General features: G+C 42.9%; 1 protein-coding gene across 3 annotated transcripts; it reads left to right on the forward strand.

Moving 5' to 3' along the window:
* Positions 1–281: 281 nt before the first annotated feature.
* Positions 282–11,865, forward strand: LOC119339908. 3 transcript variants are annotated; one of them, XM_037611810.1, is made up of 17 exons: positions 282–638; positions 1,397–3,519; positions 3,626–3,862; positions 4,283–4,620; positions 4,802–5,030; positions 5,106–5,181; positions 5,267–5,319; positions 5,420–5,530; positions 5,609–7,195; positions 7,274–7,380; positions 8,183–8,285; positions 8,433–8,613; positions 8,958–9,025; positions 9,351–9,463; positions 9,759–10,826; positions 11,252–11,348; positions 11,448–11,865. In XM_037611810.1, the coding sequence occupies exons 2-17, from the start codon at positions 1,407–1,409 to the stop codon at positions 11,462–11,464; spliced, it is 6,498 nt and encodes a 2,165-aa protein (XP_037467707.1). In that variant the 5' UTR covers positions 282–638; positions 1,397–1,406; the 3' UTR covers positions 11,465–11,865. The 3 variants fall into 3 exon arrangements, with proteins under 3 accessions (XP_037467707.1, XP_037467715.1, XP_037467723.1); XM_037611818.1 differs by having other exon boundaries at positions 5,423–5,530; XM_037611826.1 differs by having other exon boundaries at positions 3,626–3,799.
* The last annotated feature ends 553 nt before the right edge of the window (positions 11,866–12,418 follow it).

Consider the following 12,418-nt stretch of genomic DNA (forward strand, 5'->3'; position numbering starts at 1 on the left):
TATTTTATTTCAACATTTTACACTTCCATCGTAAAAATCACAAATTTTAGATGTGATGAAAACCTACCCACCACAAGAGAAGGCTTTCACACATGACCCACTACGCATCGACACCTCTACCACTTAGTCTACCACCAACAGAGTCACAGGTGGTGCACGGGCCAAGTCCATGGTGGCGCCCCCGCTCCTACTCTCGCACTCCCCACTATCCAACCGAACCAGACGTCGCGACAGGCGAAAGTCTCGTCACAAACCAAACCTAAACGCCGCAACAAGACCCCTAACCCGATCCAACCCCAGCCCGCACCCCTCTTCCCTCCTCCCCTCAGTCTGCGGTGGCCGACTGACTGGCTTGTGCCTGGTTCGCGACTGGCGTGGTGCTCCGCGCAGCCAAACCACAAAGCTACAAACCCCACTCCACCCCCGCCTCATCGCCTCCTCCGCCGCCCTCCCCCCGCCGCCGACCGCCCCCGCAGCCGCCTTCCCCCCGGTGAGGTGACGCCGCCGAAGCAGGAGGTACGGTTCTTCCGGCGCCGGCCGCCGGGGTATGAGCAGCAGCCGCCGCCCCGCAGGATCTAGGGTTCCGACCACCCCACTCACGTATGGCGGGTGCTAGAAGCTCCAGCGACATCACCTCGGTATCTCCCCCTCCCCCCCTTCCATTTACCGCGTGTGGCTGATGGGTGCAGTGTGCTCGCGTCGGGAATTGCTCCGGGGTAGCGCCTGCCCCGGCGAGCTAGGGTTTTGGGTGGCGCTTGAACTGGGACGCTTCCTGTTTTGGATGCTTTTGGCGGGCTGGTTTCAAGTTCGTTTCCAGGTCTTGGAAATTAGGGTTTTGGAGCAGCACCAAGTGGCAGTCCGTGAGTGTCGGGTTTACTATGTCCAGCTGTGGCCAACTGCGGCTTTGAGTTCCTGCACTAGCGATTCGATTTTAGGCTTTTAGCCAGCAGAGGATGATTTGCTGGTACGGCATATGTCATGCAGAATTAGTATTTGGTCCATTTCGCATGCTTTATTATGTGGAGCTTAGGAACGGGCTGATGCCCATAAGTTCATTTCTTTTATGCACATTTACTTATGTCGATAGAGGGAGTGGGATGAAAAACACGATTAGCTGTCCACTGCAGTTGTATGCGAGACTCATGGGGAGGCAAGGGGTTGTGACCTCCTATAATTGGCTAAGATTCTGGCCTTTCGCTCCTATTAAGCAGGTTATTAGGCCTGTAATGTTTGATCACCCATCTGAAGACTGATGATTTATGTAGTTTGCTTATGTATGAACTGGAGACATGTGTAAACCATCTACCAAATGCCTAGCTTGCTCACACTTTACTTTCGTCATTGACATGTTGGAACTTCCATTTCTATATAAATCTTAAGTTTGTTTATCTTGCAGATAAACACCCATGGATTATGATGATACTGATTTCCAGAGCCGAAATTTTCAACTAGCTGGTGAAGACAACAGTAAATCCCCATCAAGTTTGCGGCCATTTGCACTGCCGAAACTTGATACTGACGACCAACTACAGGGCCATCTCAGATTTGGCAATTTAACAGACTCTGAAGGATTTTTCAGTGTAGGAGGGCACGATAATAGTTGGATTGAGGTGCTGTCCACTGGAAGTAGTGTTGTTGGTTTTAGTTCTAGCGCAGCTGAACCTTGCTCCATATCTAGGAGTAACTATGTCTGGTCAGAAGCAACATCCACTGAGTGTGTGGAAATGTTGTTGAAGTCAGTGGGAGAAAATGAGATGACTGGTAACATGAATGATAATGTGCATCAGCAGTTAAGTGGCATGGACAGTCAAATTGGTCCATCCAACATGCAACCTAACCCTAGTGACTCTCCGTCAGACAGCATTGTGGTGCCGACTGAGAATGACCAGTCCCAGGGCACTCATTCTAGAATGCCAGAAGATCCTTTGACAAGTCAACCTCAATTTGAAGATATTGCACCTTTCTCAATGGTTGAGAAAGCTGAACATGCCGTGTCTTCAACTTTGTCAGGCAGGAAGTCAAACTATATGTTGGATTCTGTTTCTGAGAAGTGCATTGTGAGTGAGAAGCTGTCTTCCGCTTCTCAAAACACACCAGAAGCCTGTCCAGCTGTTGACAACTATTTTAAGGTGGTTCATGATGGTGATTCTTTGGACAATCTCAACATACACTCAGCTGGAGTTGATTCCGATAAGTTGAGCAACGAAGCCTTCTCGGAGTTAGCTCGAATTCAGAACATATACTCCACTGGCTCATATCACTTTGAGCAAGGCAATCATATGCATTCAAATAAACTTGAAGGAGGAATGCATGAATTGCAGAAATTGACAGAAAGCTCTGATGGATTATTGGAGGCCATCACAAATCCGGTTAAGATGCTGCAAATGAATGATGACACTTGCAAGAGTGCCAGTGATTCACTTCAGCCATCCCTTTCGCAAGTAGAGCGTGGGGCAGAAGGCCATAAAATTTCAGTGGACGCGCACAAAAAAATTGTCATTGAGAAGTTTGGCGTTGGCGAAGAACCCAGTTCTGCTAAATCTTGTCAAAACCAGTCAGATCTGAATAATTCTAATCCTCATCCGATCACTCCCTTGTCAACCGAAAGTAGTGAGTTGATTCAGTCTCCAGATGGAAAGCAGCCTGCCCATGTCACTGGAGCTCCAGAAGAAACGGAAAGTGATGGAGTGGAAGATACAGTTGATGTCTCAAAACATGGAGTGCCGGAGCAGCATCAAGAATCTGTTGATAATCTAAAAAATGTTGTTATGGATGATACAAACATCAACAATGACGTCGACTCAAAGCTTGGAGTGCTAGAGCAGCATCAAGATTCTGTTGATAATCTACAAAGTGTTGTTTCAGAAGAACAATCAGGTAGGGAGGAAATCTCAGCGGTTTCAGGGGACCTTGAATGCTTGGTAGAAGCTGGTCATGATGGAAACGATAGAGGTCTTACTGGTACATCAAAAGATGAGTTTGAATCATCAGGGCATGTTGCACCTGACAATTCTTCAGCTGGTTTATTTGATGAAAATGGTCCAAACGTTTCCTCAGTAAATCACGAGTGGCCAGTCAAGGAAGATGATACGCCTGTTTTAGAAGACGAGCCTGGAACTAATTCTGGGCCTCAAGAAAAAGAGATAGCACCTCTAAACAATTTAAGCAGCGATATAATTTCTACTACGGTTGCTGATACATCCAATAAATCAATGGATAAACTTGACTGTTCAGGAGGTGTTCCATCCAATGGTTCTCCTGTTGGTGTGCTTGAAGGAAATGATTCGACGATTTCCTCAATAAATCATGTGGATTCAGTTGATAGAGTTGCTAATTCTTCTTCAGAAGTTGTAGCATCTGTTTCTGAGTCATTAGTGAAGAAGTCAGCAATGTCGGTGAACTCTGACATCAATTCTATTTGTAGCAGTGGTACCGATCCTGTCGCAAAAAATCCGCAGTGCGAAGGGCTGCCTACTTCTTTGGGTAGTTTGACCACGAATCAAAGTCAGGATAAATCAGGTGACTCGTATTTTTCTTTCCTTCTACCAGCCATGTATCTATTAGCAATATGTATTCCACTTAAGCAGGTTTTCTTTTGAAACTGACAAGGTTGGGATTCATTCAGGTGATCATCCAGATGCTCATACAGAGAATTGCCAGGTTGACAGACCTTCGTTACAATCTGAAGACCAAGAAATTTCTCATCCACAGAAATGTCAGATTGGTGGATCTTCTGTACAATCTGGGCATCAAGGAAATTTAGCTACTGCTTCCTCCTTGGATGTCTCATCTGGCAAGGGTACACAAATCATCATAGAAACTCCTCTAAATGCAAATGATGATTTAAATGTGCATATAAAAGGTTAGTTGTTTGTGCTAGCATAATACTAGCGATGCAGTTTTTCTCAAGAAGAGCAGTGTGTCAGTGCTTCTTTTAGAAGAAACATTCTTTCTACAAAGCAAATATTTCTAAGCATCCTTTATACTTTTCCCTTAAAGTTGAAGTGCAAATTGTTTCCCCCCCTCAAGTTTGCACATTTAATTCTTGCTCCGTTACGTTCCAGATCCATAATGTATTTCTGAAAGACATGCATGGAACTTTGGAGCATTCTTTAAATTTAATCCTTGCACTTGGACTTCGATACGTTTTACAAATTTAAGCTCCACTATAGGTGATTAAGTGCACTCGGCTGTCTTCATTCTGTTATGAATAGTATGCACGTTCTAACATAAGCAGCTGAAAAATTCAAATGGATGCAAAGTGACATTCTATTTGCTACAGATAACGAAGGAAGCTATAATGATGCTACATGCGGTTCCCCTACAGTGATTAGTTGCACAGAACCCTGTCTCCAAGAAGGTGGGCAGGAGGGTATCGCTGTGCTTCATAGCAACCTAACTGAACAATCCGACCCTACAGCCTCAGCTGGCGCTTCCCCTAGTTCAGAAGATTGCTCTGCCAGAAATATAAAACATACTCTTACTTCTGAGGAGGCAAATACAACAGGAGATGATCGAAGTTTCTCATTTGAGGTCGGAGATCCACCAAAAGTGTCTGAGAAAGTTCATCGTCCTGCTTGGAGCCCTTTCCCTAGATCTAAAGCTGCTATAAGTACCGAGGTCTCTCTCTCTCTCTCTCTCTCTCTCTCTCTTGCTCTTTGTGCATGAGCTTGATGCTTACATACCACAAATTGGACTTACATGTGCTAGGACAAACTGTTTGAAGCTTAAACATCACACCTTAGCTGTGATATTGGCATGATTTATTATCGTAATTTGTTTACTATTTCCTAATTTTTAGGTAAACTCAGAAATCCCCAAACCTGGGACTCCTGGAAATGTGTTGAAGCACACCAGTGAAGTGAGTAAGAAAACGTCTGTTCTGGAGACCGGCAAAGAACAACAATCAGGGAACAAAGTGGTTGAAAGTGTTGGGGTGCTCTCTAGCAGCTCGCATATTGGTCATAGTACTGAAACTAAAAGTGCACCGCTAGAGCAGCCACAACAGCATCCAACTCCTGAGAGCAGTGGTAGGCAAATCTCCTATATTCAGACAGTTCAGATATCTCTATTACCTGTCTTGAATACATCAATTTCTTGTGCAGCTCTAGCGCCCCAACCTTTCACAGATTTACAACATGTGCAGCTGCGTGCACAGATATTTGTTTATGGTGCTCTTATGTAAGTTAGAACTCTCTTACATATGTGTTGTTTACTTGTGTAATTGGAAATGTATGGATTATGGAACTTAATTTTCTTTCTGCAGTCAAGGAATACCACCAGCAGAGGCCTACATGGTGTCAGCTTTTGGAGAACCTGGTGTGTGTTGTTTCATAGATGGAAGTCCTCTGTTTTTCCTTCTTTTTTGCGGATTTTTCCTTGTTTGCCTTGTCTCATAAATTTTCGCATTAACATACAGTAGGTGGCGGCAAGCCTGCCTGGGAGGCAGTCTGGCGAGTTGCTGTTAAGATATTTCAGAATCAGAAGTCACCTGTAGCTGGCTTGGAAACTCCTACAAGCTCACGTATAGGTAACTATGCGATACGATGATTACACTATATATTATACATACATATATTTTTAAATTCCTGAGCACATGAATCTGCAGGCAGCCATGTGGCTGAAAAAGCCAGTAAGGGTACAGCAGGTAAAACTTCACCAGCTAGCAAAAAAGGTGGCAAAACTGTGTTGCCAGCACATACTGCTGTAACTCTGCACTCACCAACTTTCAGCATGTCACCTCTTGGTAGTTCTACATTGAACCTGCAACGAGGTTCCCATCTGGATTTTAGTCAGGCTGTATCACCAGTATTCACATATAATTCACAGACAAGGCAGCCTACTTCTGCTGTTGCATCCTGGTTTCCTCAGAGCCCTGGTCCACGTGCTGCACCTTGGCTGGCTCCACCACAAAATTTAATATTTGATTCATCAATGCAACCAACTGTGCCTTCAAGTGAATCTGCAAAAGGATCTAGTAAAACTATATCCATTTCACAAGCTATTACGCCTGGTCTATTTCTTCCCAGTCAGTCTTCTACTGTTGCTTCTCCATTAGCAGTTGTACAGGAGGAGAAACAGAAGACACCGGCTTCTAAGCGTAATAGAGCTGGAGCTGCATCACCAAAGCCAAGAAAAAGAAAGAAAGCTTCAGCAAGTCAAGAACAGCAACCTGACATTGCTTCCTCCCAGCTCAAAACGGACATTGCATCATCCCAGCTCAGAACAGACATTGCATCTGTTATTCCTGCCAGTGAGCAGACACCAGGCTTCACCTTATCTACTCGTTCTCCAAGTAGTGTTCTGGGTAGCCGGCTTGTTCCTAACGCAAGTTTGATCACATCTGTGCCTAACTACCTGGGTGGTAAGGGTGCTGAGCAAAGAATAATCTTTTCAGAACAGATCAGTGGTGCAGTGGACCAATCTATGGACCAAGCCAAAGGTGCAAGCATGTACTCCGAGGAGGCACTTAGGCACAGTGAAGGTGTGTGGAACCACTTATCCACAAACTCAAGGAGCAAATTACCTGCAGAAGTAGAACAAAAGCTTACTTCAGCAGCTGCTGCTGCTTCTGCAGCAGTTTCTGTTGCGAAGGCTGCTGCAGAAGCTGCTAAAATGGCGTCGGTGGCTGCATTGCAGGCAAAAATGATGGCAGAAGAAGCCCTTGGCTCTACGAAATCTGCTAATTCCTTGCAGAGGCGTGACACTGGCGAAGTTGATGTAAATAATATGGCAAGTGTGTCAAGTTTGACGCCCAAATCATCATGGAAAATAAAGGACAGCACTAATGCCCCAGGTTCCACCATTTCGGTGGCACGGGAGGTTGCTAGAAAAAGGGTTGAAGAGGCATCTGCAGCTGCAAAACGTGCAGAAAACTTAGATGCTATACTTAAAGCTGCAGAGCTTGCTGCAGAGGCTGTGTTCAAAGCAGGAACAATCATAGGGATGGGTGAGCCTCTGCCTTTTACTCTAAGTGAGCTGTTGGAGGCTGGTCCCGATGGCTACTGGAAGTCTGATAGAGTGAAGAATACGAAGGCTGGTAACACCAGTGAGAATGCGGTAACAGAAGAATTGGAGATACCTACTAATAAATCTGGCAAGAAGCATGATAGCAAAGCTAAATATGATCAAGCAATACAGAACTTGGAGCCATCTTCCAGTGTCAAAAATTCGCAGCCAGATAAGACGCCCTCAGGTAAATCTACAATTACCTTTTGGTATCTCGTGATCGATGTTCACCTCCAGCTGATTTTTGTTTGTTTGGCTCATGTAGGGAATGGGATTGAAGATAATCCCACTGCTGCCCCACTCAATGGCAACACAAATGATACAGCACCAAGCATAATTTGGAATGGCATTGGAAAAGGATCTCTTGTTGAGGTCAGTTGCTTCTTTTTGTCTGGATATATTTCCCCCTTTTGACATGACTAAGATGATAGTCTGCTCTGTGGACATTTTTGAAGCTAAAAAATACTCCCTCCATTCCAAAATATAAGGTGTATTAGTTTTCTCAAACTTATGCATGTTTGACCAAGTTTTTACAGAAAATTATTTGCATAATTAGTTCCATCATGAAAACTATTTTCATATTTGATTTATTTGTCATTGTAGATGTTGATATTTTATTTTAAAATTTTGGTCAAATGTAGAAATGATTGACTTGTATGAAAATTTATGCACCTTATATTTTGGAACGAAGCGAGTACCTTCCATTATTCCTTGCGATGCATCTATTCTCCATGACTCCATCTATTTATGAATTTCAATATACACCTTTGACCCTTTTTTCCTAATGACATTTGTTAATAATAATAATAATAAGTACTCCCTCTATTCCAAATTATTTGAAGGTCTAGCTTCATCCAAGTATTTTTTTCTATTTGACCAAGTCTATAGAAAAATGTGCTAATATCTATAGTACTCAAAATTTGGTGTTGTAGATGGTGGTATATCTTTCTGTAGACTTGGTCAAACTTAAGATGTTAATCCTAGGACAAAGTTATAACTTAATTTGGAACAGAGTGAGTACTTGTGACTAATCTATTAATATTTTTCATGGGATTAAGCGGCTAACGAGTGCGATGTTCTCTAGTTCTTTTTTTCATGTTTGGTATTAAATATATATTTGTTTGTCAGCTTTGCTTTTAAAACCTTATATTGTCTTATTTTATTTTTGTGTCAGGTTTTCGCTGCTGAGGGTGGTTCTAGAGCAGCTTGGTTTTCTGCGAAGGTCCTTGATATAAATGAAGATAGTGCATGCATCAGCTATGAAGCCCACGGTGAAGGTTAGTACCGATTGTTCTATTCATATCTGCACCTCCATTTTCCATTATGCATCCATTCTTCCCACTCTTTGATTATCCTCAAGCTACACCAAAGTAAGTGTTGGTTGTTATGCTAATCAGGCTGTGGGATTGGCTTATCTTTTTTAGGGACTGGTCTTTCAAAAGAATGGGTGTCACTGAAGCAGGATGGGGAGAAGGCACCTCACATACGTCTTGCCCATCCTGCTACTATATCTAATTTGAAAGGTACTAGAAAGAGGCGTAGGGACACAGCAGGAAATTATTCTTGGGCTATTGGTGATCACGTGGATGCATGGATAAAAAACAGGTATGCCATTCAGTGTTCTTACATGCTGCTCTTTCATGGGTAAATGCCGGAAGCCGGAAGATAGCAGCATATAGGCTGTAGATTTGCATATCCACTGATGGTGTTTCTGCTCAATGCTGTGGTGGGTAGCCCTATTCAGTATTTTGGACTTGAAGGCTGTGCGCAGAAGCAGTATTTCATAAGTATATACATCTAAAAGTGGATTTTAGAGCAATTCTAGACTGTCTTATTTTCTTTTATAGGTTCATTCTGGTGCCAGCAGTGTTCTGATAGTAGGTTGACGGAGATACTAGTATTCTCTTTTTTATATCACTTATTGATCTGGAGCCTGTTTCTTTCCACAGTTGGCGGGAGGGAATCATTTCTCAAAATGGTGAATTTGGTGACACAAAGTTCGTTGTGCAATTTTCAGGTAACATTAGCATGACTGTCCATCTCTCATCCTTTATGGCATTGTTCTTATTCTGAGTTTTGCTGCCAAGTGCATGTTTCAAGTTAGTAATAATTTACTACTACCATAGTTTGTACATAATGAATGCTTGCAATCAACTAAGTGGAGCTGCCACAACATATCTGAACTGAAATTGATGTCATCATAATTTGATTGTTGCTAACCTACCATTGATCTTTGGCTTTAGGTTTCCAGTTTGACCTGTGGATTTTCATTTATTAGTGGGAAAAGTTCTTCAATAGATGATTCTTTAACCACCCTTATTGTCTTGATCATGTATTTTCAGCTGGTGATTCCTTAGTCCTTGATGCTTGGAATCTTCGTCCATCACTTGTTTGGCAGGATGGGAAATGGACAGAGTGGTCCCGTGCACGAGAGAGGAAAGATAAATCAAATAAGGTTCCTTCTATATTCTACACTTGCTCGGAAAATTTAAGCTTTGTCCAAGAATTAATCCAATTTTTTTAATACTGACATTTTTACTCAAATTTGATACTACTGGATTTGTCTCCAAAAGTTCTTATGATCTCATCTTTTAACTACTAAAGAAATGCATAATTTAAGGTTAGAACTTATATTTGGACAGTCAAATACGCCACACCTCGTTCTGCATTGGATGGAGTACATTTTTATTTGTATGGAATGCGCTTACTTATGCACAATTATATTTGAATAACAATACTTTTGGGTACAGGGTGATTCTCCATATGAGAAACGCCAGCGGACAGCAGTGAGCGATCCTGTGCCTACTGCTGGAGAAGCACGCCCCCCTTCTAAAGACAAGAAGAGCACTAACACTGTAGTGAATGACCCTGTGCCTACTGCTGGAGAAGCACGTCCCCCTACCAAAGACAAGAAGAGCACCAACACTGTAGTGAGCGGTCCTGTGCCTACTGCTGGAGAAGCACGTCCCCCTACCAAAGACAAGAAGAGCACCAACACTATAGTGAGTGATCCTGTGCCTACTGTTGGAGAAGCACGTCTCCCTACCAAAGACAAGAAGAGCACTAACACTGTAGTAAAACCAGATGAGCCAAGGTCACTGGCTTTATCTGATAGGGACGTGCTTTTTAACATTGGAAAAGGTGCAACTGAGATTAAAACCACCAGGCGACCTGGACTGCAAAAGGAAGGAACAAAGGTCTTTGGTGTTCCAAAACCTGGAAAGAAGAAGAAGTTTATGGATGTAAGCAAACATTATGTTGGCGATCAAGCCGATAGGATTTCTGAGGGTAGTGCATCCACAAGATATGCAAAACATCCAGTGCCACAGGTGCCAAGACCACGGGAAAGCACCCTAAAACTTGACCAGAGAGCCAAGAGGGCAAGTGACATGCGATCCAGAGGACTTAAATCTGCCAAGCCTCAGACAACATCAACTAACAGTGTTCCTGGCGAGGATCCTTTATCCACTCCTATCCCAAGCTCTAGTGCTCTTGAAAGTACTTTTGCTTTTGTGGCAAGTACGACAAGCTCTTCCAACCCTGTTAACCCTACTGTTGAACAGAATAATTTGGCTCATGCCACTGATCTTAGAACTGAAGATGCTTCTATTCCGGAATCACGTTTACAAGCCACACCAACCATTCCTGCTATCAAGAAGAATTCAACCGCTGCTAATCGAGCTAAAAGGAAATTCGTTCCTTCTGCTGATAGTAATGTGAACAGGAGGGTGCTGAAAACTCCTGAAGTTTCAGCCAAGACTAGCTCAGATTCTGCTGAACCCCGAAGGTCAAACCGCCGGATTCAACCAACTTCACGGGTAACTACTGGAACTGTCCTTAAGTTGGCACTAAATTTATACTGTAGTTGTACTATTTTCCGTCGCTGAATATTGGTAATACCTCCTTGGCGGTGCATAATATAGCTATAGCTTAGTAAAGAAATATAAGAGCGTTTAGATCACTAAGGCAGTGATCTAAACGCTCTTATATTTCTTTACGGAGGGAGTACTTTTGAGCCTTTCTGTATTGTTGTAGTCATTCTAGGCTTTTGTCAGAGGTCTCATTACTGTGATGAGTTTCTATACTAGTGTTGCTCCCTTCAGAATAAATCTGAGCGATTTGATTGTTTTTCCCCATTGTGTGCTTGTTTCATGTCTGAGCTTGCTGCGGAACCTCTACATACACTTGTTTTATGGAGCTTGATACATCTGCTAACTTAGTCTTGCTGTTTTCTGTAATTCAGTTGCTCGAGGGCCTGCAGAGTTCCCTTATAGCCTCCAAAATTACTGGCGAAAAAGTCCCTAGGACTAATTTCAGGAGTGCTACTTCTGCCTCAAGAGGTAACTCTCTTCTCTTTTCGTTGTTTCCGGAGCTTCATTTATTGGTGTCATTTCTGATCCTGTGCTTGTCAATCCGTTTCGGGAACCTTGTGGAAACAGGAAAAGCCCATGGCTAATTCAAGGCAATCGCTGTTTTGGCGAGACAACCATGGCGTGTTTGTACATATCGGTAGCTTGCCGAGTATGGAAGAAAAGGGGATAGGATTTGAGTGAAGGCTTTTGGAGCTGGTGTGTGTGATGTACTATAAAACTAGCTTAAGTTAGTGTCTTTTCTCTCTTTATTGCACTGGACAGTATTATTGTGTCGTAGGATTAGCCATTAATCACCCCCAAACCCTCCGTTTAATCTGTATGGATACAGTGCCAAGGAGAAGAACGACGGGGTCTGGCTTAAACTTACTCATCAACGGTTGTACTTTACCTTCTCTCGAGTACCAGCCCCATGTTGGAATGATTGACTGGTGCTTCTTGGTTCCAGTGAATGCTTTGATCTTGATGTGGCACCTGTGTTTTTTTTTTGTTCTGTCTGTCTTATGTGTGCACTGGTGCGTTTTCGCGGCCGTTATCTGTAGACAGACATGCGTTTTCCATGCTTACGCTTTGTTGGTTTTAACATATGGCACAGGGTTTCACTTCGATCAGTCAAACTTATATGCCAAGGAACGTACACCAAACATACAATGAAATCAGTGAATCATGAAGGTGCAAGTTTTCTGTGATTTTTGATCCTTTTTTTTTTGAATTGTTTGGATTGCTTACCATATACTCCCTCCGTTCCTAAATATAAGTCTTTGTAGGGATTGCACTATGGACTACATACTATACATCCGTATGTGGTTCATAATAAAATCTTTAAAAAGACTTATATTTAGGAACGGAGGGAGTATGTCATATGATGATTGTTGACCTTTATTGCCAAGAATCGTATAGGAAATCAGTGAAGCTTGAGGCAACAAACTGCCCGTTGATTTTTTCAGGAAAAAAAAACTAGCTGCTCATCGTTTTTCTATTTTCTAGGGAACCTACTCATCGTTGACAGCACTAGATCAACCATTGGGTGAAGTCTGAAA

The sequence above is a fragment of the Triticum dicoccoides genome, chromosome 1B, assembly GCF_002162155.2.
Source record: "Triticum dicoccoides isolate Atlit2015 ecotype Zavitan chromosome 1B, WEW_v2.0, whole genome shotgun sequence".
NCBI lineage: Eukaryota > Viridiplantae > Streptophyta > Magnoliopsida > Poales > Poaceae > Triticum > Triticum dicoccoides.